Below are 19,716 nucleotides of genomic sequence, written 5' to 3'. Positions count from 1 at the left end.
TCCTTTACAGTTGCCAACTTAGAGAACAAAATTTCTTTTTATTTATGTTCCTTAAAAAGAACAGATAAAGAATTAATATTCCATGGCTTCTCTTGGACCTGCATTTCACTGGCAAGTATTTCTAAGGACCAAAAGTTGAGATTATTTTCAGCTGCAGGAAAGAAATCTCACCATTTCTATAATTAATTAAAATAAAACTTCTGCTGGCTTAAAAAAAAAAAAAGCTGAATTAGGATGGGGAAAATTCTTATTTTATATAAAAGTAATTGCAAAAATATTTCTGGATAGAAATTCTTTCACACTTTCATCATGCCCTCATTCACCAAATTGTCAGGAAATTTACCACATGGAGGAAAAAAACCCAAACCAAAACCCTCTCATTTTCAGTCTCGTCAAAGAGTTGCTACTATACAATTTTGATGAAGAGTGCATTGCCACAGACCCTACAGGAAAATCCTGCTAGAGCTTCTCTGACTTGTCCCCTCTATTACTGTGCAATACTTTCTATCTCCTTTCTTGGTTTAGCCTCAGCTGACCCTGGAGATTTCACAGATCCAGGCTAATGGGTCACCTGCAGTGTCTGATACTGTGTATGATACAATTCCCCTTTACACACACAGTGTATCAACTTTCTTTTATGAATAGCAGTTAACCTCTGAACTTATCTATTTGCTTCAAGATAAAATGAGGGATAGTGGATCAGCCTCAGCCAGTGTGTAAAACAGCTTCAACTCCTGCCTAGTATTTTGTAAGGCAAGTGCAGCATCTTATTTCTAAACACTCACATCTTTGGCTGCTCCTGCACTGCTGTGCTGCCTGAAGAATACACTGTTAGTGGGATGAATGGAGGAATCAAACATGTAGTCATGTTTTGATTATTTATATGATGTCTTTTCCCAATTTTTTCCCTTTCTTTCCCCATGCAGGAAAGTGCTTGAGCTGCCTAAGAGACGGTTTGGAGTTCCTCTTGACCGGATTGGAGTGAATCGCCTCAGCAACACCAAGGGTTAGCAGTTCCTGCAGGTAAGCCAAAGAAATCTGGGTGTGGGCAGGCTGGGAGAACCCACCTGCTCTCAGTTACCTGGAGGTACTCAAGTCATGCCAGTACGCTTGGAACGAGTGGCTTAGGGAATGATGGGTCCCTATAACACGGAATGCCCTAGTTTGCCACTGAGTACCCCTCTACAAGAAAACAAGTATTCCTAACATTTTCATCTCTCTAGACCACCTGTGTTTGTCCAAGCCTTGCATTCCTGACATGGGAAAATGTAATGTTTAATGGTTTTTTTTTGTCTTCAGGTTCTTCTATTCTGAATGACTGATGCTGTATTGGAAACATTACAGACATACGGAAGATGCATCGCAGCATGTCTTGTCATTGACTAATGATAGGGCACTCAAGGAATTGACCTCCTGCAAAATCTGTTTCACATTGCATTTTACAAATGTTGCATTTACAAATAATAACAAATTCAGTTCATCAGGTCAGAATGCTCTCACGGCTGTGCACGATGTCACTGATGAGGGGAACAGGGAATATGTATATATTTTTATTGCATGGCATTTATCTGTTAAACTTGCAGAAGTTTATTATCCTAACAAGGACTGATAGATTTTTTTGGACTGAAAATAAAATTTCCAGAATGCCACCCAGCAGTCCATGAAAAGCAGACAGTTTGCTTTGCACATTTCTTTCAAGAGGGGATGTGTTTGGTAGATGAAGGGAGGATTTAACAGTTGTGGGACAAAGCTAGAATTTAATTGGACCACTGTTTGGGAGAAGATGTCTTCTGCCTTCACTAGGAGTTAGTCTGAATAAGAACTGTGACAATACCTTGGTATTTGTCCTGATGTTTTGAGCAGTCTTTCTCTTATCTCTGCACCATATTTAGACATGTTTTCATCGTATGGCAGATCCTGAAATGTGATGAGACTTTTAGTTTCCTCCTCTAAGCTGATGAATACATTTCACTCCTCCCTGTGCATAACATAGGGTAGTAGCCAAATATGAAGTCATCTACTTCCTAGGCCATCTGCATCATATGCCTTATTTTAGCCTCTTGATGTGTGCATAGGGCATAATCACACATACAACTCTAAAAGTTCAAGTATTTCTCACTCTAGGAAAATGTAAACATGTCCTCTCCACTTCATTTCTGAGTAAACCAGGTTATCTTAAACTCTGTTTCACTCTTTTCACTTCTTTCCACATCATAAAATGTAGCTGAGAAGAGCTGTTTGCAAACATCCCAATGCTCAGATTTCTAGCTGATGTTTTCTAAACCTCACGTTCTCCTTTTTGGACTTTGGTCCATGTCAGCTAAATTACTTGGATTGCTATTCTTGGGTATAAATCATCCTCTGCATTGCAAAAGAAGATCTGTTGAGAAAGGAAATATGCAGGATTAAGAACAAAAGTTATTCCTGTGAAACACCCTGTGTTTGGCAGAGATACTAGAGATGGGAATTAAGTGTTAATTTCCTAATCTTATATGGGCACAAAGCACCTGGCCATCAGCTAGCAAAACGGGGGAAAACAGTGCCAGATGCAAACAAAGAAATCAACGAGACTTTGGAGTTAAAGCTATTGTGAGGGTCAGGCCAATTGCCCTGGTTCAGCCATGGTAGGAGATGAGGCTTCTGCTCAGAAGGGCAGACAGCATCAAATTCATGTCTGAGAGGGGACAGTGCTCAGCCATACCAGAGACCTTTCCCATTTTCCTTCTTGCTTACAGCCATGCCCTGAGATCAATACCGGCCCAGCCACAGAAAAATTGCAAGAAACTCTGTTTGTCTTGACATCTGCAATACAGACTGATGCTGCTGAGAGCATCTGCACAAACCAGTGACTCACATCAAGAGCCATCAAGCAGAGCAGTCTAGCTGAAGTTTGGCTATCATTCCCCCTTTGGTGGGTGAGCTGGCAGTACTTGTGTGTGAGGTGAAGGACTGCAAGTTCTTTCCAGACCAAGCTCTTGAAAATCACAGAAAGAAAGAAGGGCTGTAAATTCATGTCATCTTGGGTTTTTGCTTCCTGCTTTTCCTCAGGTCCCATGTTTATTTTCTGCCTTTCAGCTTCCAGGTGAAGGCTTTGAGAGCTGGGTGGAGTGGCTGCATGTAGACTGGCAGACGCAAGACAAGATTTTCAGTCCATGCTAGAAGCAAGTGTGCAAATGCAGACCTAGGCAAGCCCAGAGCCTGTCCTTGGCAGTACACTGCCATTACCCATCCTGAGCCTGCCCTGCAGTTTAGGGAACATTTATCTTCTTGCACTGAGCTCATCCAGCCTGCAGATAATCTGCTTGCACGGAAGCCATATGTATGGGGCATGGGCAGATTATGGAAGTGATGACCTGACTATTCAAAGAGCTGTCAGTCAAAAGCATCATGGACAGAGTCATTGCATGACCTATCTTGGAAGACTGAGATCAGAGTAATCTAGTGCTAACACAGCAGCTTTGCAAAGATACTGCTGGATCTTGAGGCTTTAACAGTTGGCAGGTATTAGCCTGGGCTTCCAAATAAAGAGGGGGTTTAAAGCCTGTAAATTGTGTGCAGAAATCCCTTCATCTGAAGTGTAACATGAAAGCAAAGCAGGACAGTGGTGTAGGTGGAACTGGGAGCTGGAAGCTTCAGTTCTGCTCTTGGCTCCCACTTCACTGTGTGGATTACTTCGGGGAAAGCAACAGCCTTTTTGTTCTTCTGCCCCATCTGAGCACACTGAGACCTCCTGTGGCTCAAAAAGCACTCTTTAAAATCCATAAATTGGCAAGCACTGTTTAAAATATGATGATGTCTGAAAAGCTGAACACTACAATTTGTTTTTGTAGAAAATACTGGATGGTTTCAGCCATTGTGCATAGCATGGAGGTCAACAACTATGAAATGAGGATATACTGCAGCATTCATTGCACGCTAGGTTTGCCCTGTGCTGCCTGGATTTGTAAATCAATTCAGATGCCTGTGAGGATTTTCTGCTAATAAATCAATATGGTCTACTAGAATGTCTCAGGGAAATCCCTTTAATTATTGCCTGTGGGTCATTAAATTTAGCAAGAGTGACTGCTCAAGCACGGGTGTGAGCAGCCACAATGTGGAGGTGACACCTGAGGAAGAGAAGGGTTTCTGTTCTGTGTGTTTAGGAGAAAAGACAGGACCCCACAGTGACGTGTAGAGGGTAAGCCTAGGGACAACATCACTGCCTCTGCTTCTAATTGGTTAATGAATTGCATTCAACACATCCTCATCACTGCATCAGAAGCAGCTAACACAGTAGCATAGAGTGCCTGTGAGAAAATAATGGGGTAGTTTGGGTACCCATGAGCATTTAAATACTGCACTGCTAGGATGTAGCACCAAATCACTGCCAAGCAGCATGATGCATTGCACTCAAGGGAACTAGGAACTAGGAACTGTCTAGGATCAGAGCAAGCTGTTAAATATCCACAGACACTGTATTCCTTTTCCTGACTTGTTGATGAGTTGCCACGCCAGGTTAGGAAGGCATGACTACAGCTAGCAGGTGACAGATGGAGCCTGCTGCTCTGGCCTTTCATTGCACTGGGATTTCCTGCAAGCTGAAATCATCTCAGCTCAACACCAACTTGGGGCACTCAGACCAGCTCTTGGAACACACCTCCCTTTCAGCTGATGCACCGAACTCTTAAAGAGAGACACTTCCCTTGTCCACAGGGTATAAACACACCTCCCTTTCAGCTGATGCACCAAACTCTTAAAGAGAGACACTTCTCTTGTCCACAGGGTATATTTTTTCCTGGGTTTGGTTCTGATGTGAGGGTATGTGAAAGTATGCTCCCACGTACTTCTTCACTTGCACAAAAGCAATAGAAAATGGGAAATGTGTTCTGAATCACTACCAAGGAAATAACAAATAATTAATGTTAACAGCAAACTGTATTTTGCATGTCATTAGCCCTCAGTGATACAATCAAGCTGGTTTTATTCCACAGATGCTGTCTTTGGCCTGCAATAGGATGAATAGATCTGCTGTTAATGAAGTACATGCAAGGTACTGCTGTGGTAAGCGTGTGCTTCTTGCCAGAGCCCAAGGCAATGAGTGTAGGATGGTAATTACAGCTTTGGGAGAGGTAACATTTTAAAGAATATGTAGTATGCAAGCTACAGTTAAATAGCATGGCTCAGCAGGGCTGGAGAGACAGTTCAATGCTTGTCAAAATCATTCCACACATATACGGTGGCTACCAGATCCTGTTCTCATTTGCACTGTTGGAAACCTCAAAGTTAACACCAGGATTTATTCTGAATTTACACCTTTGGGAACAAGGTCCTTTGTTTTCACAAATAAACATGACTGAAGACAAATATATGCAGAAATCACTAATGGATTGTGAGCTCTTCCTTTTGGACAGGGGCAGACATAATTCTGCAGTAGGAAAAGCCAGGTAGCACCTGCATTGACTGGCCAGATTAGCCAAAAATCTCTGCTCAAAACATCTCTTTGGACTGAGTAAGTAGAAACCAGTGGGTCTGGTCCAGTCCTATGAGGACAGCAGCCCACACATAATCATGAGGAAGACCTAACCTATTCCTGATCCTGGTCAGAAGGAAGGGCCTGTTATTCAGCCACATAAAACCCCTAGGTGTTTAATGTGAGCCTTTTTTCCATAGTAAATTTCACATTAACCAGTAAGGTAACAAGAGCCTACATCAAGGGAAATGTGCTGCCCCTTGGGCCTCTGCAGGGGCAGAGAAAGCAGACAAAACATGCTTCTGTGCAACAGAAAATCTTTATTGGAATAATATCCAAAGGATCCAGACTTCTGTGCCCACCCTCCCCTGTGCACACTGACAGGATGCAGTGAGCAGTAGCTCTGGCTCAGCAAGCCGAGGCAGAGAGCCCTGAGCCCTTCACATCACACCCACCCTGCCCTCCTGTCCCAACAGCCACCACTGGGTCATCACAGGCCTGTTCTTGGGAGGCAACAGGAAACCCAGACACCACCATGAGCAACATCTGCAGGTGTGGCCAGAGGCCCAAACCCAGGGAAGCTGAGTTAGTGTTTGGTCCCTCAGGGGACCTGGTGAGAAGGGGTAGGGTGTACAGTGGCAGCAGCCTAAATGGCACACACAGGACAGCACAGAAAGTTGGGAAGCATCTTCCAAGTAGAAGATCATGGTTAAACCTGGAAGGAAGGAACAGTAGAGAGTGGCAGTGGGCTACCAGCTCCTGTCACAGTCCCTGTTAGACTTGGCTGTGGTGTGGTCATGGAGGACGGCATCCAAATTAGCAGCACGATGAAAGAACAGAACAAACTCTTAATACATTAATACCCAGCAAGGCAGTTTGGGAAAGGGCTCATCTTCATCCTCCAGTCCCAACAGGCCTTCAGATGCAGTATTTCCAAAAGCAGGCTGGGAAGGGATACAAGAAAAGTGTATTAGCATCCAAGGGACTTTTTTCAGCTTCCCACTCTGACCCCGGAGAGGATTTCATGCCTTGAGAGAGTAGGGGCATGAAACCAGCATTGTGGTTTCTGGGCACATCTCAGTAACCAGCTTTGACTTCATACAGCTCACAGTGTAAACACGGGGACTAAAAGTTGTTTCCATGTTGCTTGTTTAAAAGGGTTTGCTTTTCCTTCTGCTGTACTTTACAATGTCAGGAACCAGCTTTTTCTTTCCTGTCTACTGGCCAGCAGCTTTGCTGCCTCAGAGATGTGTGCAGGGTTTTCCACCTGCAGCTGACGGGAGGAGCAGGATACTGACTTAGAGAGTTTGGATCTGGTCCTTTCAACTACTTTATTTTAAACTCAGTCACTATCACTGCTACAAACCATCCTTCAAATAACACAGAGCTCTGTGGGATTTTCTAAGAAGACTAGATTAAGGAAGGATGTACATTTTGGCGCTGGAAAAAATAGCTGTATCACCAGCATGAATGCCATGTGGGTGTCATATTGTCAAGTATGAGAAGAGATTTCTATCTGGTTTTTGAAAGCAGGATCTTGGAAGAAAGCTTCTACTGAATCAGCAGTGCTCATGCTGAGACAAGAGCTCCTCCCAGACTGGAAGGACTTTAGATGAAGACAAAGATTCCCTGCTTTAATTTCAGTTGGAATCTGATTTAAACCTGGCAAGGGGAAGTAGTTTTATCTACATCTAAACCTTCCAGACTGGTGGGGGCATGAATTACATTACCCAAATTAATGACAGCCTCCAGGGTTGCTTATAAATTGCATGTTGCCTAAGGATCACCTAAGCACTTAAGCAAGCCTTGCACAAAGGGATTTTCTCTTGGCTGTCTGGCAGGTTGTCAGCTTCCATGTGCATGGAGCATGTGGGCTAAGGGCAGAACTATCTCTTTTGGTTTTAGGCCAGATCTGTCATCACTGGCTTCTGGTTCACAGCTGTCACTGCTTAGTGGAGGAATCCACTGAAAGCCAGCATGAGCAGCATTGTCCATGTGCTTGTCAAGGGTAGCCTCACAGGAGCAGTGGTGCAATTTGCTCTTGAGCCACTAGATACAGACTGGACAAAGCTTGGAGACCACAACTGAGGGACCTACCAGATCTTAGTTCCTTGCATTCTTGAGTGATTTCCACATCCTTTTTAGCTGCTTTTCAGCAGTACAAACAAGTGCTTCTTTTTTTCTCTGTAGGGAGGCATTGACATTGGCAGAGGGGAATGCATGCAGTCCACATGCCTCATTATGCCTTCAGCACTAGCTTTGTGCCCAGAGCAAAGCAATGGGTTCACTGCAGGGATGTGTTCATGCAGAATTCACCCCCACCAGGTCAGACAGTCATTGCTCATATAACCCCAGGTCCTCTGTGAAAAGCAGAATGCAAGACTGATTGCCTCCATGAGGTCCTGGGAGTGCAGACCAGGTGTATCTGCCTTGACAGCAGACAGGGTTGGGTACACAGTCCTTCTCACCAGCTGCTAAACCAGTCAGCCATTAACAAGAGAGGACCAAGACTGCTAGAAAAGCTACCAACCAACTGGTTTTCAGTGTATTTGGGGCATGCTTACTATCACTGTCTGTTGCAGAAAGGAAGCCCTGGAGGTGAGAGTGGACAGGATGGCTGCAAGGCTCGAACTCAAAACCTACCACGTTTTTTGGGCTGGGATGCTGAAAGACTTTCCAAGGCATAGGCCACCTCTGACTCATCCTCAGTTGAGAGCTGATCCTTCAACTTCTCCAGCTGTTTAAACAGAAACACAACAGTAAACAAATACCACATCATGAGGAGCTCCACAGAGTGCTGGCAAGTGCAAGGCATTCTCCCTGTGGAGAGGAGGCTGTGTAGAAGGTCATTACACCACTAAGAGTCAAGACAATGCTGAGGTAGGAAGCCTTCAGGTAACCACCCACTGCAGCAGAGAGCACTACTTCTCCATTGCTCTGGGCCGTCCCTCCCCTATCTCCCTCCCAGTTCTTGCCAGCTTCCCTTGGTTATAATGTGGGCAGTCCATCGTATTTCTTCTACATCTATAGCTACACTTTTCTAGTAGACTGGCAACATATGCAGCCATCATCCTGATTGTGCTCTGGCAGTGCTGTTCCCAGAAAGTCTGAGCTTAACATCCCTGAGCACTGGAGTGAGGGGCTAGCGTAGGAGTTGTCAGGCTCCCATCTGGCATGATGCACTGTGATTTTTCAGGCTGAAGTGAAAATGCCATGTGGAACCCAGCAGGACCTCCAGGATCCACATGAGCAGCTGGACCTGGCCTGAGAAGGGTTAAAAAGCACTTCTACTTTTTGCGGTGTTTGGGGCACAGTGCGAGGCACGTCAAGGTTTCTTCAGACCTTTCCCTATTCCTGGGCACTGGGTGTAGGATGGGAATGCTCTGTGTGTGTGTCAGGGCTCTGACCTTGGGTGGGGCCACCCTACTAGTGAAGAGTCCAGAAAAAAATTCTGGCGTAGGTGGGCAGTGCCTATCCCTCCAACTTCAACCTGTTATGTGATGCAGCCAGCTGGTACAATGCCTGGGAAGGCACCATGACCTCCTGTTCCCACTCCTTTTTCTTCCGTGGAGATTTCTTGTGACGCTTCATTTTTTCCTGGCTTACCCTTTACTGGCCTTTTACCAGTGGCAGAGGCAAGAGCTGCCTCAGCTTTTATTGCACTAGTGTATAGCCTTGTTTTCTTTTTATGTTTTCCAACTTTGCAGCTGTTTAGCTCAGGTTCTGCTTTTCTCTTTGTGCTTACATTATAGCAGCAGGACAAAGGTTAGCAGAATGGAAAGGTGGAAGAATAGGGCACAAAGAGAGCTTGCACAATCATTTAGCTATTCATACAAGAGCATGCATCTGTGTGTCTGTGCATTTGCTCCTCTCACCTGTTCAAGCTCTTCAAATTTCTTTGCCAGCTCCCAGTCTGCAAGAAGGGAGAGAGTAACATCAGTACCTGCATTGCTTCCTGAAGCTCAAATTAAAAAGCATTTCTTCATTTACTCTCTACAGGGGTTGACAAGAAAAGACCTAGTTATCGTTTAATTCCTGTTAGTGATCTCCAAATGAATAACAGCAGAAACTGCCAGAAAAGCAGGTATTCTCTGCTGAATCCTCTGGAACTTTATCCTAATTCTCCATTACAAGGGAGGCTTCTGTACCGTTCACCAGGCCTTAGGGGAATTGGCCCAATGAGGTCACTTACTGTGTGACACTAGTTCAGGTGAACCTCTTGCTGCTTTTTAATTTTTATCCTGCTAACAGCAAATCTCTAATGCTTTTCTGTCACTGGCCTTTATATGAAATCCCACTGCTTCCTTTAGGACTTGTTTATCCTCACATCACCCATGCAGGCAGAAGTCAGAAGACACAAATTTAGCCTAGCATAACTTACTGTTTTATAAGTCAGCAAAGATCTGGGCTGGCAGAATGGGGCAACAGGAAAAGTCACATAGCAGTGAGTGCACGGATTACACACTTCTAAATGTTGGAGGAGCACAAGGACCTGGGGGGCAGCTTTATAGCTCACACTTAGAGGTCTCAAGGCTAATCAGTACTGTACTACTGTCAAAAAACTATGCAGGTGGATGAATGAACTGCCCAGAGATATCCCACCCAGAAGAATGGGAGAGTTAGGTACCTAGGAACAGGATCTAAAGCCTCCACCTGAACTGGGAAGGGCCTGGACTAACAATTAGGGAAAGCTGGAGGAAGGGATGGGGGTTTACAGTCTCACTCCTCTTGGGAACTGAGGTACCTTCTTCCAGACTCAAATCAATGTCAAAACCAGTTAATATTTCAATAAGATAGCTGAGCTCAGTCAAAGCTGAGGGACTTGCTACAGCAGTTCTCCTGGGAGGGGAATGCAAAGTGATCAGCTGGTTTGAACTGCCAGTTTGGGAAAAAATGCACTAAAATAAGCAGAAGAGCCAGGAAAGATCTAAAGAATGTCTCTGCTGGGCCTCACAAGCAAGCCAAAATCCAGCCCTGGAGCTGCTTCCTTTGTCTGCTCCTAACGTGGCAGCAGGCATTGGTCTGCATCGTCAAGGGGATTTAGGACATAATTCCCCCTGATTTCAGATTTCAGATAAGACTTCAGCACACAGACACATTGCCAGACTTTGGTGTTTTTATTTTTTTAAATGCTTGAAACTGAGCAGGAGGGTGCCAAGAAAGAGCTGACTGCCTTCTTGGATTCTCCTTTGAGAAGAAAACAATTCTGCTCAAAAATCCTGAATATTTTCTGATGCATATTCATCCAACAGTAAAACCAGCAATTCCTAAGCAAATCCATCACATTTGAGAGATGGGATGGGGATAGGGATGGGAGTCAGGAGGTGTGGGCTCTGTTCCTGGCACTGCCAGCAGTGACCTCAGGCAGATTGCTCCTAAGTGTGTCTTTACATATCCATAGGGTACTGACAGACAGACCTCAGCATACCTATAAGTCAAAAGTACCACTTAAGAGATGATATTGTTGTTGTTGTTATTATACACAATTTTGCCTCTTTCAGAGTTTCAACTGCCTATTTTGGCTCAGCTTTCTGCAAACTGCAAGTTTGGCCAATGACTGCCATGAATAGAAAATGAACAGCGGTTGAAATTAGGAACACATTATCTCAGGCAGGGAGAAGGAAGTTAATTTATGGATGAAGCCTTGAGAAACTGCCTGCTGTAAATCCTCTATCTGTGCTCTGCTCAGAGATTCATTATATTCAATTGTCTGGCATAAAATGTAGCCTTTCCTCTAGGAGTAATAAGTGCAATAATCCATAAACCTATCATAAAAATGTTATTTCTTGAATGCAACTCCTTTGCAAGAAGAATGCCTTTGTTAGTATAAGGACTTGATTTATTTGTGTTTATTTATTTGTCCCAGGCTTGTTTAACCACTGCCTCGCTGCATTAACAAGGGGCTGGGGAAGAGCACTGAGTAAGTTTGCTGAATTGATTTTCATAACAAAATTTTTGCTGGGTCCCATTCTGAGCTGTTTTCACAGGGAAGGGCTGCTTCCTGCTCTGAGACCACCACATACAGCCCAAGCCCTCCCTTGGCCGCAGTGGCCGTGGGAATAGCTGACCCCTGTAATCCATCTGGTGCTTGTGATCGCTGTGCCTAGTGTCAGGGAAGGCCCAAGTTCCTCCTCAATGGGTCTGAGTTTAGCCACATGCTTGTGGATTTAAACTTGGCGTCTGCTTACAGAGCACAGACAGGAAAAGTCTCCACATGGCCCATCTTTGGTGTCTCAGCTGTGTGGGAAAAGCTTTCTCAGCCTCTTCCAGAAGTAGCAGGGGTTTAGGTCCAGGCAGGAGCTTCCACTGCCCTTGTCCCAGCCTACACCTGACCCTGAGGGATCGTAGCCACATGCTCTCTTCAAAATCTTGGTGCTGTCCTCTTGCCTCACACGCTAACAAGATGCTGCTGGTTTCAGCATGTCAGCAAGACACTGAGCTATCTCTCCAAAGCACACAGGGCTGTATGGAGTGTGGGTGGAGAGGTGGCTCCCAAAGCTGGACCATGCCTGCAGGCATTGTACACAACATCTTGGGGATAGCAGGGGCACAGGGACTCAGCAGAGTCTCTTCTTGTTACTACTTATGGATGCACACATGCTCCCTTGACAGCACAATGTTGAGTGTCTGAGGACCTAGGGTATATGTTTTTTTAGCAGCTTTACATTGCATTGCAAAAGCAGGTCCAGGAGCCCCATGATGGAGAACATCTGACAACAATCACATGTAGGCACCATACTGGGTGCTTCCACTTTCTGAGCAGTTGGTATTTCTGAGAGGTAGGCTCCTTGCATTCATGCAAACAGATTCAAGGAGCAGAGATCTCCCATCTCTTTCACTTACCAATATTTTCTGGCCTCCGCCATGCAAATTTCTTATTAAGGAGCAGAGTCAGCAGTGTGCCCTCGTGATTTGTGTCTTCTCTCTCTGGAAGCACTCGATTCTCTGCAGCACATAAAACACATCATTGCTAATCAAATTAAGAATCAATTAATCAATCGATTCAATTAATGTCTTCATCAAATTAAGAAAGCTAAGAAGTAGATGGAAAATGTCTCCTGTGAGCACTCATCAGAATGGAAGGAGCTGGGGGAAGAAGAAGGTGTGTGAGCACAGAACAAAATGTCCAGGCAGTGAGGGCTGCGCAGTGAAAGGGTGTGGGACGGTCCTGCCAGCTCCAGGCTCCCAGCCAGTTCTGCTGCAGCCTCATCAGCATGGCTGGCTGCAGAGAGCTGGAGACATCATCTTAGTTTAGACAGTCCCAACCTCTTCTGCAAGGCAGGTGTAGTGGATGCCTCTGCAAAGCTAGACAGCAACCCACGGCATCCTCTCTTCTCAAAACTGCAAGTGTTCCTCCCACTCACACCATGCACCTTCCCAGGGCAGACAGAGGTGGGAACTCACTCCTCACAAGGGTTGAAAAGCCCTGCAGCCCCACAGCCTATTCTTGTGCTCACTCAGCTTTGGGGCTGCTTTATCTGCTTGCCAGTGGTACTGAAGTATTCTTCCTGAACAGAGGCAAAGTATGGAAGAGATTAAAGCAAGGCCATGCAGAATTTTTCTGTTTTCCAAAAAAACCCTCCCCAAGCTACTGCCCTAAAGCAATTTGGATCTCTCTAGGAGGCCCCTTTAGGACACTTTCTTGATGGTTTTACTTTAGTGGTTGTGGCTATGCCCTCAAATGAATGGTTGTGAAGGTTAAGGGTTTGGCAGAAATCAACAGACACAGAGGATGGGACTATCCAGTGCACTGAAGGCTCTGAGACCCTCCCAGCTCTGCTCAACAGATTTCCAGAATCATCTGAGACTAGAATGTGGCACTCATTTTTGAGAATGACAGAAGGGGAGCCAGACTTTACAGGGAGAGTGGCCATTCCCCAAAATCTTTGGTCTGAACACTCCTGCCCCGAACCTAGACACTACAAAGCCCTAGAAGATGCCTACAGAATCCATGGAAAATATAAAGAAATTATACAGAAAGGCTTATTTTCTCTTCTTCCAGGATCTTTAGGACTTCTGCTCAACCCCTTCAAGGAGGTAAAAACCAGTCTCGTATGGCCATCAACCCTAAAGAGCTGTGGGGGGATGAATGCATGGGACATGATACACATGAAACAAAACACTGTACCAGATGAGCCTGAAGGATGCTCAAGAGTATGTGAGAATCAGTTCCATTAGCTAAAAATCACATATGTCTGCAGAAGCAGAGGGACCCTGGCCAAAGGGATTCTCCAAGTATTTGGCCAGACTCAACCCTGCCTCATGCTGCAGCTGAAGCCACTGGTCCTGATTGAGATCTCTAGAAATAAACCCAAGGGAGTGAGCAGAGCTACATGCTGTGTAAGTTAGCATGGAGTGCTGTAAACCTTGTTCCTAAGTCTGAAAGACAGTTATAATCTTAAAATAGCTACTTTTAGTTGTTTGGGGGATTTGCTACAGAAAAAAACAAACCCTATAAACACTCTAGTAAAAGTTAAACAGAAGCAGTATTTAGATAGAGTGGGCTTGGGAATGTTTTGGTTGTCATTACAAAAATAAATAGGTGATATAAGAGGAAAAATCATTTGAAAAGCAATGTTATTTTCAAGCCTATATTTAGCTGCTCTTTTTTTTCTTTCCACTGCCAAGTCTCTTTAAGAAAGAACATTAATGATTGACATTTCTCTGCAGTCTAAGTTCAAACTAAGATTAATTTAAATTGTGGAAGAAGAACATATGAAAAGAAGTTCTGTGAAGGAAAAAAAGTTCAGCAGCACCCTACTACTGACATTTATGAGCTGTCAAATCTCATATGGTGCATCCTGGAATTGCTACTCTCTGATATTTTAGTGTTTTCCTATGGAAATGTTCATATGGGAGAGACAGAGCTACCCTTACCAGATTTCACCAGATCTGATATTTTCACTGATTAGCAGAGCGTGTCATACAACCAGCTGCAGATGGGAACAGCTTTAGTTCATGCTAATTTGAACAAGTCTCTCGGTAGCACCCATGTTAATTGATTGTTCAGTATAGCTCAAGGTTCATTTTGTTTTCTTCCTCAGATAAGCAAGTGTTGCATTGGCCATGGCAAGCAGCAAAGCAAAGCAAAAAGATAACCACTTACCTGGGTCATCTAGTCTGTATTCCAGCTTACCTTGTAGTAAAAAAGGTTCTCCATGTGTACATGGGACAAACAGAGTCATGGTCAAGACGGTTAGCACTCCAAGACACAGCTGGACAGACCACATCTTCTCCACGTTCCCACCGCCCAAAAGCATTCTTCCTTCAGGCACAGTGGAGGACTTCAATGCAACCCAGCGCCAGATGAGCTCACTTTTAAGAGGCAGTGGATGTGCCGTGATTGCAAATGGCCTTTGGAGGAGGGGAGAAAAATATCTCTTGAGATATAATTCAACCTGTCAATATGATTCACTCCTTTGGGAGTGGACAGAACAACCCAGTAACAGATGTCAGATGGAACCTGTTCAATATATCTCATATCAGACTGATCTAATGAATTCTGATGTTCCCACAGGCATGCACTGTTCATGCACATTGATATACATTCCATACGTACATGCATTAAAAATATTTTTTCAGGGCTGTTGCTTTAATGGAGTTCACACATGAGGACTCCCACGTTAGCAAGGAAGATTTGTCTAACATACAAGGTGCCTTATTTCATCCGTTTGGACAGAATCAGGTTAATGGGGTTTTGTAATTTATCATCTCACTTCCTAGAGCCTATATTAATTAATGTGAGATATAATGAGTGCTGAAGTGGTGGGAGACAGAGGGGGAGAGCTCTTTTCAATTAACTGATTGGACGATGTTGAGTCTGTCTTGCTCATGGTGACTTATGGCTTTGTCAACGGGAAAGGCATCACACCCTATTTTGGGATTATGTCTGAGTGGGGGAGTGCAGATTTGGCAGTAGATATGGAATACGTCAAGGATGGGCAAGTGTCTTCAGTTTTTTCTTGGGGGAAAAAAAAGAAGTGGAAGGTCAGCTGCTGGTTCTGGCTACCCAGCCATATTTTATTATTTTAGAGCAAATTATTGAGGCACATTTCACATATTACATGTCTACTCAGGTCATGACTATGTTTTTGTATGACTTCTATTTGGTGCCTGTCCATCATTATTGATCAGAGACCTGCTACTAGTTTTCTATTACAACCTTACCAAGAAAAATTTTGTCATAGTCACAGCACTAAACTTTGTTCTTCACTTCTGCTTCTCCTGCAGAACTGAATCATCTGTACTTGCCATTGTTTAACCCTGGCCAACAACTAAGCACCACACAGCCGCCGGCTCACTCCCCCTTGCTGAGGTATGGGGGAGAGGATCAGGCTAAGCTCTGACTTGTACATACACTCCTAGTGACTCACTTTGTGTGCTTTTTTGACACCACATCATGCCAGATTACCCAACATAGCTTCAACTGCTGGTGCTTGCACTTCATCTTAACTAAAAGACAGCATCATTTCCATGTTTGGGCTTTTGGCTTGTGGTCCCCAGCTCTCCCTACAATTTGCTCTGCACTTTGGATAGCTATAGAATGACTAGCCTTTTAATAACCCTTTATATATTTGCCTATTACTAAAAAGTGGAGAGGGAGAGACTCAGATTTTTCTGCAAGTTGTGCTTATGAAAATGAATGTGATGCTTCCTTTGTGCCTATGTGATGCTTCCATTCCATCTCTCAGACTTGTGAGTCACTGATCAACCAGCTCAAGTATTCTCCTTCTTCACAAAGTTGTCTTTGGACTGAAGGACACATGTCCTACTGGGAACACTTTCCCAGCTATCCCTGTCTCCTTAAGCTGACAGTTTCAAACAGGTCAGAGGTTGGTATCTCCATGAAGCAAAGGTCATAACTTGATGACAGGATGCACAGGATTCCAGAGTGTAGCTCTGATAGATAGTAGATAGTAGCTCTGACTCAAAACTGTATTCTCAAAGGAAGGTCAGGCCCTTTTAAACCTGGTGATAAATGGCTTTCCAGGTTCCAAGCAGTCTGTCTTGAGGTCTGCTGTGAAATCAACTTTGCCTTGGTACGGAAGGTGGGTTTCTCCATCACGTCTAAGCTTATACAGAATCCATGGATCTCTGACTGTTTTTTTCGTATCCTTGGCTGTAAGACCTGATGGGCTATTGCCAGGTTCTTTCAGGAAGATGGACTATTCTGAGATTTCCTCTTTCACTGCAGAGAAACTTCAGTTCTGGATCACTACAACTGTTCAACCCCCAAAGCAACTCATGTATAGAGTGTGCCAGACCTTTCAAATGAGGGCTCTGGTGAAGGTGAGGAACTGCCATACTACATTTACATATGAGAAGGGAGATTACTGGATGCTGTGAGGAATGGATGCTCTCAGTGGGTGAGTTGGTGGATAGGTGCCTGACAACTGGTGGAATTTTTGTATTTTTTGAAGTTATGAGATGGTTGATTTGTAGTGTTGAGCTTCTCTAACTGTGCTAACTTCCACCTGGAATATTCCTTTGCTTTTTGCTCCTTTGTCCAGGTACTGGAAATACTATTACATTTTATTGTTCAAATGTATTTTATTCTCAATAGGAAAACAACATAGTCTCCATATTCTTTCTATTATTCACTCAGTGATAATGTCTTCTACATCATCCACTGAGCACTTGCGTCTGAAGCTCAAGGCTAATGGAAACATGAAGATGTGAACTCCATCTCTACCTCCCATCATCCTAGTCTGTCTAAGCCTCTTCATGTAGAAATTTCACATTTCACAAAGGTATTCAGATTTCAGGTAAAGAAACACAATCAAACTGGAAAATTGACAAGGATGGACAAAGCCAACCAGTCCAGAGGGCAGGAATGGAGAAAACGTGGCCCAAGCAGATGCCACCAAATTCAGCTGCACCAGCTCTGAGTGTGAGAGATGAGTAAGTGTGTCAGGGCCCTGAGGGTGTTAACAGTCCTGAGCATCCTCAGCTGCCTCACCACCCCATCTGCCCATCAGCTCAGGAGCCCCATCTAAGCTCAGCCTGGCTTCCTTCTGTTTTTCCCTATGCTGGAGGAATGCTGGTCTGCAACTCAGCTATGTCTGCCTGCCCATCACCACTAATGATCTGGTCCCAGACCTGCAAGGTGACTTTCCTGCATGACCTCAGATATGTCACATCTCCATGGACCTATCGGGTGTTCTGATCTGGTATCTGATTGCTGTCATCAGGACTGATTCTGACCAGTGTACTGACTTCCATCTTGACCCAGGATCTGCCTCATCATCATGGGCTTCCCTGGTGATTTGGGCTCTTGTCCGAATCTGGTTGCAGTTTAATCCTGCTGTGTTTGCAGGGCAAACCACCCATACCACCTTGGGATGGGTTCCTGTCTTGCTATCAGCATCACTTCACCTGGCTCCGTGTTCCCTAGGGAGCAGCTGGCCCTTGCTTCTCTCTGACATCACCTTCCTCAAAATATTTAGCTTCTCTCTGTGCATAGACTCCTCTTCTCTGCCAGGTGGACTAGTAGATTTTGGAGCAACAAAGGCTTTCATGTACATTATATAAAATCCCAGTTTCTCCAAAGTTACTTTGGACTTTGCCATTAGCCCTAATGCAGGTAGGGCTGCCTCTAGAAGAGATGTAGCCTCCAAATAACCTATCCTGAGTTTAATCCCAAAGCAGTAACCCCTACTGTTTCAGAGCAGGCCTCAGACAGGGGGAATTCACTGTGGGTTTTGAGTGACTTGTAAGATACAGGAGGCAGTGTTGAGCTTCTGAAAACAGGAGAGCATAAAAGGGTTACTTTCCAGAGCCAGCTTGGAGTGGCAGATTTCCAGACCACTTTGTATGCTGAACATTTGGGGTTTGGAGAGTGAGAGGATATGCTTTTCTTTTTCTGAGTTTCTTGAGAATACATAAAAACATCACATACATGGTGTATTTCAGGTGAGCCTCATCAGCATCCACAGGCTTTGTTGTGGCCTTATGGTCTCCACTTAACCATAGCTTGTTTTGTCCCAAAGCAAACAACCTGCTGAGGGAGGACCTGTCAGGGAAGAACCTTTACTTAAGACTGGAAGAAAGGACATATGAACTGCTACTCAACCTCTGCACCAAGGATGAGACTTGACTGCAACTAGACTCAGCTGGTAAAGACAGATTTTATACTGTGTGGTACATATGGGAAGATTCATGTATCACTGTTTTTTTGCCTGGAATACTCCTAAGAAGAAGATGAGGGTGGGAATAATGCACAAATTTGGAAATGGGGAGTGGACATGTCTTGTAGAGGGTAAGACAGAATGGGGGCTTGACAGTGCCAACAAATCAAGGCGAATCTGGTGAGCTTTTAGCCAGCAAGAAAAGGGAGCTGCCCTCACAGCAGGGTGAAGTGAACTTTGCACACAATGTCAGAAAGGCAGGAGTCATCTTGCTCCCCACCCTGGCCAGTGACTTAGTGTACCCCCCTGTCCCATCACATGCCTCTATCACCTCTGTCTATTCACATGCCCAACAAACTGTTTCTGTACCCCCCTGTCCCATCACATGCCTCCATCACCTCTGTCTATTCACAGGCCCAACAAACTGTTTTCATCTTCCATAGCCAAGTCCTTTCTCTCTTCCATGCTGTCTGCCTTTCTTGCCTGTATCACCATTGTAGACTTTTCACTGTTTGTTTCTTCTGTCTATGTTCCCATTGCATCTATCTGCTTCTCTGGGTCTCTAGCTGTGCCTCACCCAGTAGGAATCAGAGGAGATGGTACCAAAATGCACCCTGTCCTCTTCAGCCTTCATCCCTTACACATTTAATATCTGATTTCTCCTCTGAGTCAATTCTACCCTAGGGCAAACTTGAGAGAACAAAGCCTACTACAGTCCTGTTATTTTAAGCCCCACTGGAAGATGCTCAGATACTATGCTGATGTGTGGTGCAAAGTGTCTGACAGAGCAGCTTGACTGGAATGGAATTAAAATACTGTGCTCATAAGCCAGGAGAGTAGCCCCCCTCACGGCTCCCTGAGACGAGGGAGTGCATAATGGGGAAGGAGATGTAGTTATAAAATGAGATTCTCTGTTCCTTAGGGGGCTGTTAAAACCAGTCAATATTTATGAAGCTTTTAGTCTGACTCATGCAATTTGTTCCCCCTTCTACGTGCTTGTCTTTGGGACTCAGCTGTTGCTTGGCCTGTTACTGACAAAAAATTAGATGCTAGGTTTTAACTGTATCTTTGCTTAGAGAAAGAAGGGAAAGGTCCAAGATAGAGTGTAAAGCAGCTCAAGCTACCACCTCACTACAAGCA

The 19,716-nt window shown here is 44.5% G+C and overlaps 2 protein-coding genes across 3 annotated transcripts in view; one reads left to right on the top strand and one right to left on the bottom strand.

The window, feature by feature from the left end:
• OSTN (osteocrin) overlaps positions 1–1,410 on the top strand; it is a 14,153-nt gene extending 12,743 nt beyond the window's left edge. The window contains exons 4-5 of the mRNA XM_009075950.1: positions 927–1,023; positions 1,300–1,410. Coding sequence (XP_009074198.1) covers positions 927–1,011 — 85 coding nt within the window. The 3' untranslated portion in view covers positions 1,012–1,023; positions 1,300–1,410. The remainder of the gene's footprint in view (positions 1–926; positions 1,024–1,299) is intronic.
• A 4,509-nt stretch (positions 1,411–5,919) lies between these two features.
• On the bottom strand, positions 5,920–14,782 carry UTS2B (urotensin 2B). 2 transcript variants are annotated; one of them, XM_009075938.1, is made up of 5 exons: positions 14,586–14,782; positions 12,293–12,394; positions 9,325–9,362; positions 8,093–8,186; positions 5,920–6,393 (listed from the first exon to the last, which is right to left on the bottom strand). In XM_009075938.1, exons 1-5 carry the CDS (start codon positions 14,707–14,709, stop codon positions 6,368–6,370), a joined length of 384 nt encoding a protein of 127 aa, XP_009074186.1. In that variant the 5' UTR covers positions 14,710–14,782; the 3' UTR covers positions 5,920–6,367. The 2 variants fall into 2 exon arrangements, with proteins under 2 accessions (XP_009074186.1, XP_009074179.1); XM_009075931.1 differs by having other exon boundaries at positions 14,556–14,718.
• Positions 14,783–19,716: the final 4,934 nt, after the last annotated feature.

The sequence above is a fragment of the Acanthisitta chloris genome, unplaced genomic scaffold (genome assembly GCF_000695815.1).
Source record: "Acanthisitta chloris isolate BGI_N310 unplaced genomic scaffold, ASM69581v1 scaffold6530, whole genome shotgun sequence".
Lineage (NCBI taxonomy): Eukaryota > Metazoa > Chordata > Aves > Passeriformes > Acanthisittidae > Acanthisitta > Acanthisitta chloris.
Note: the sequence above shows the minus strand (reverse complement) of the source record. Positions and strands in the feature narration are given on the sequence as shown.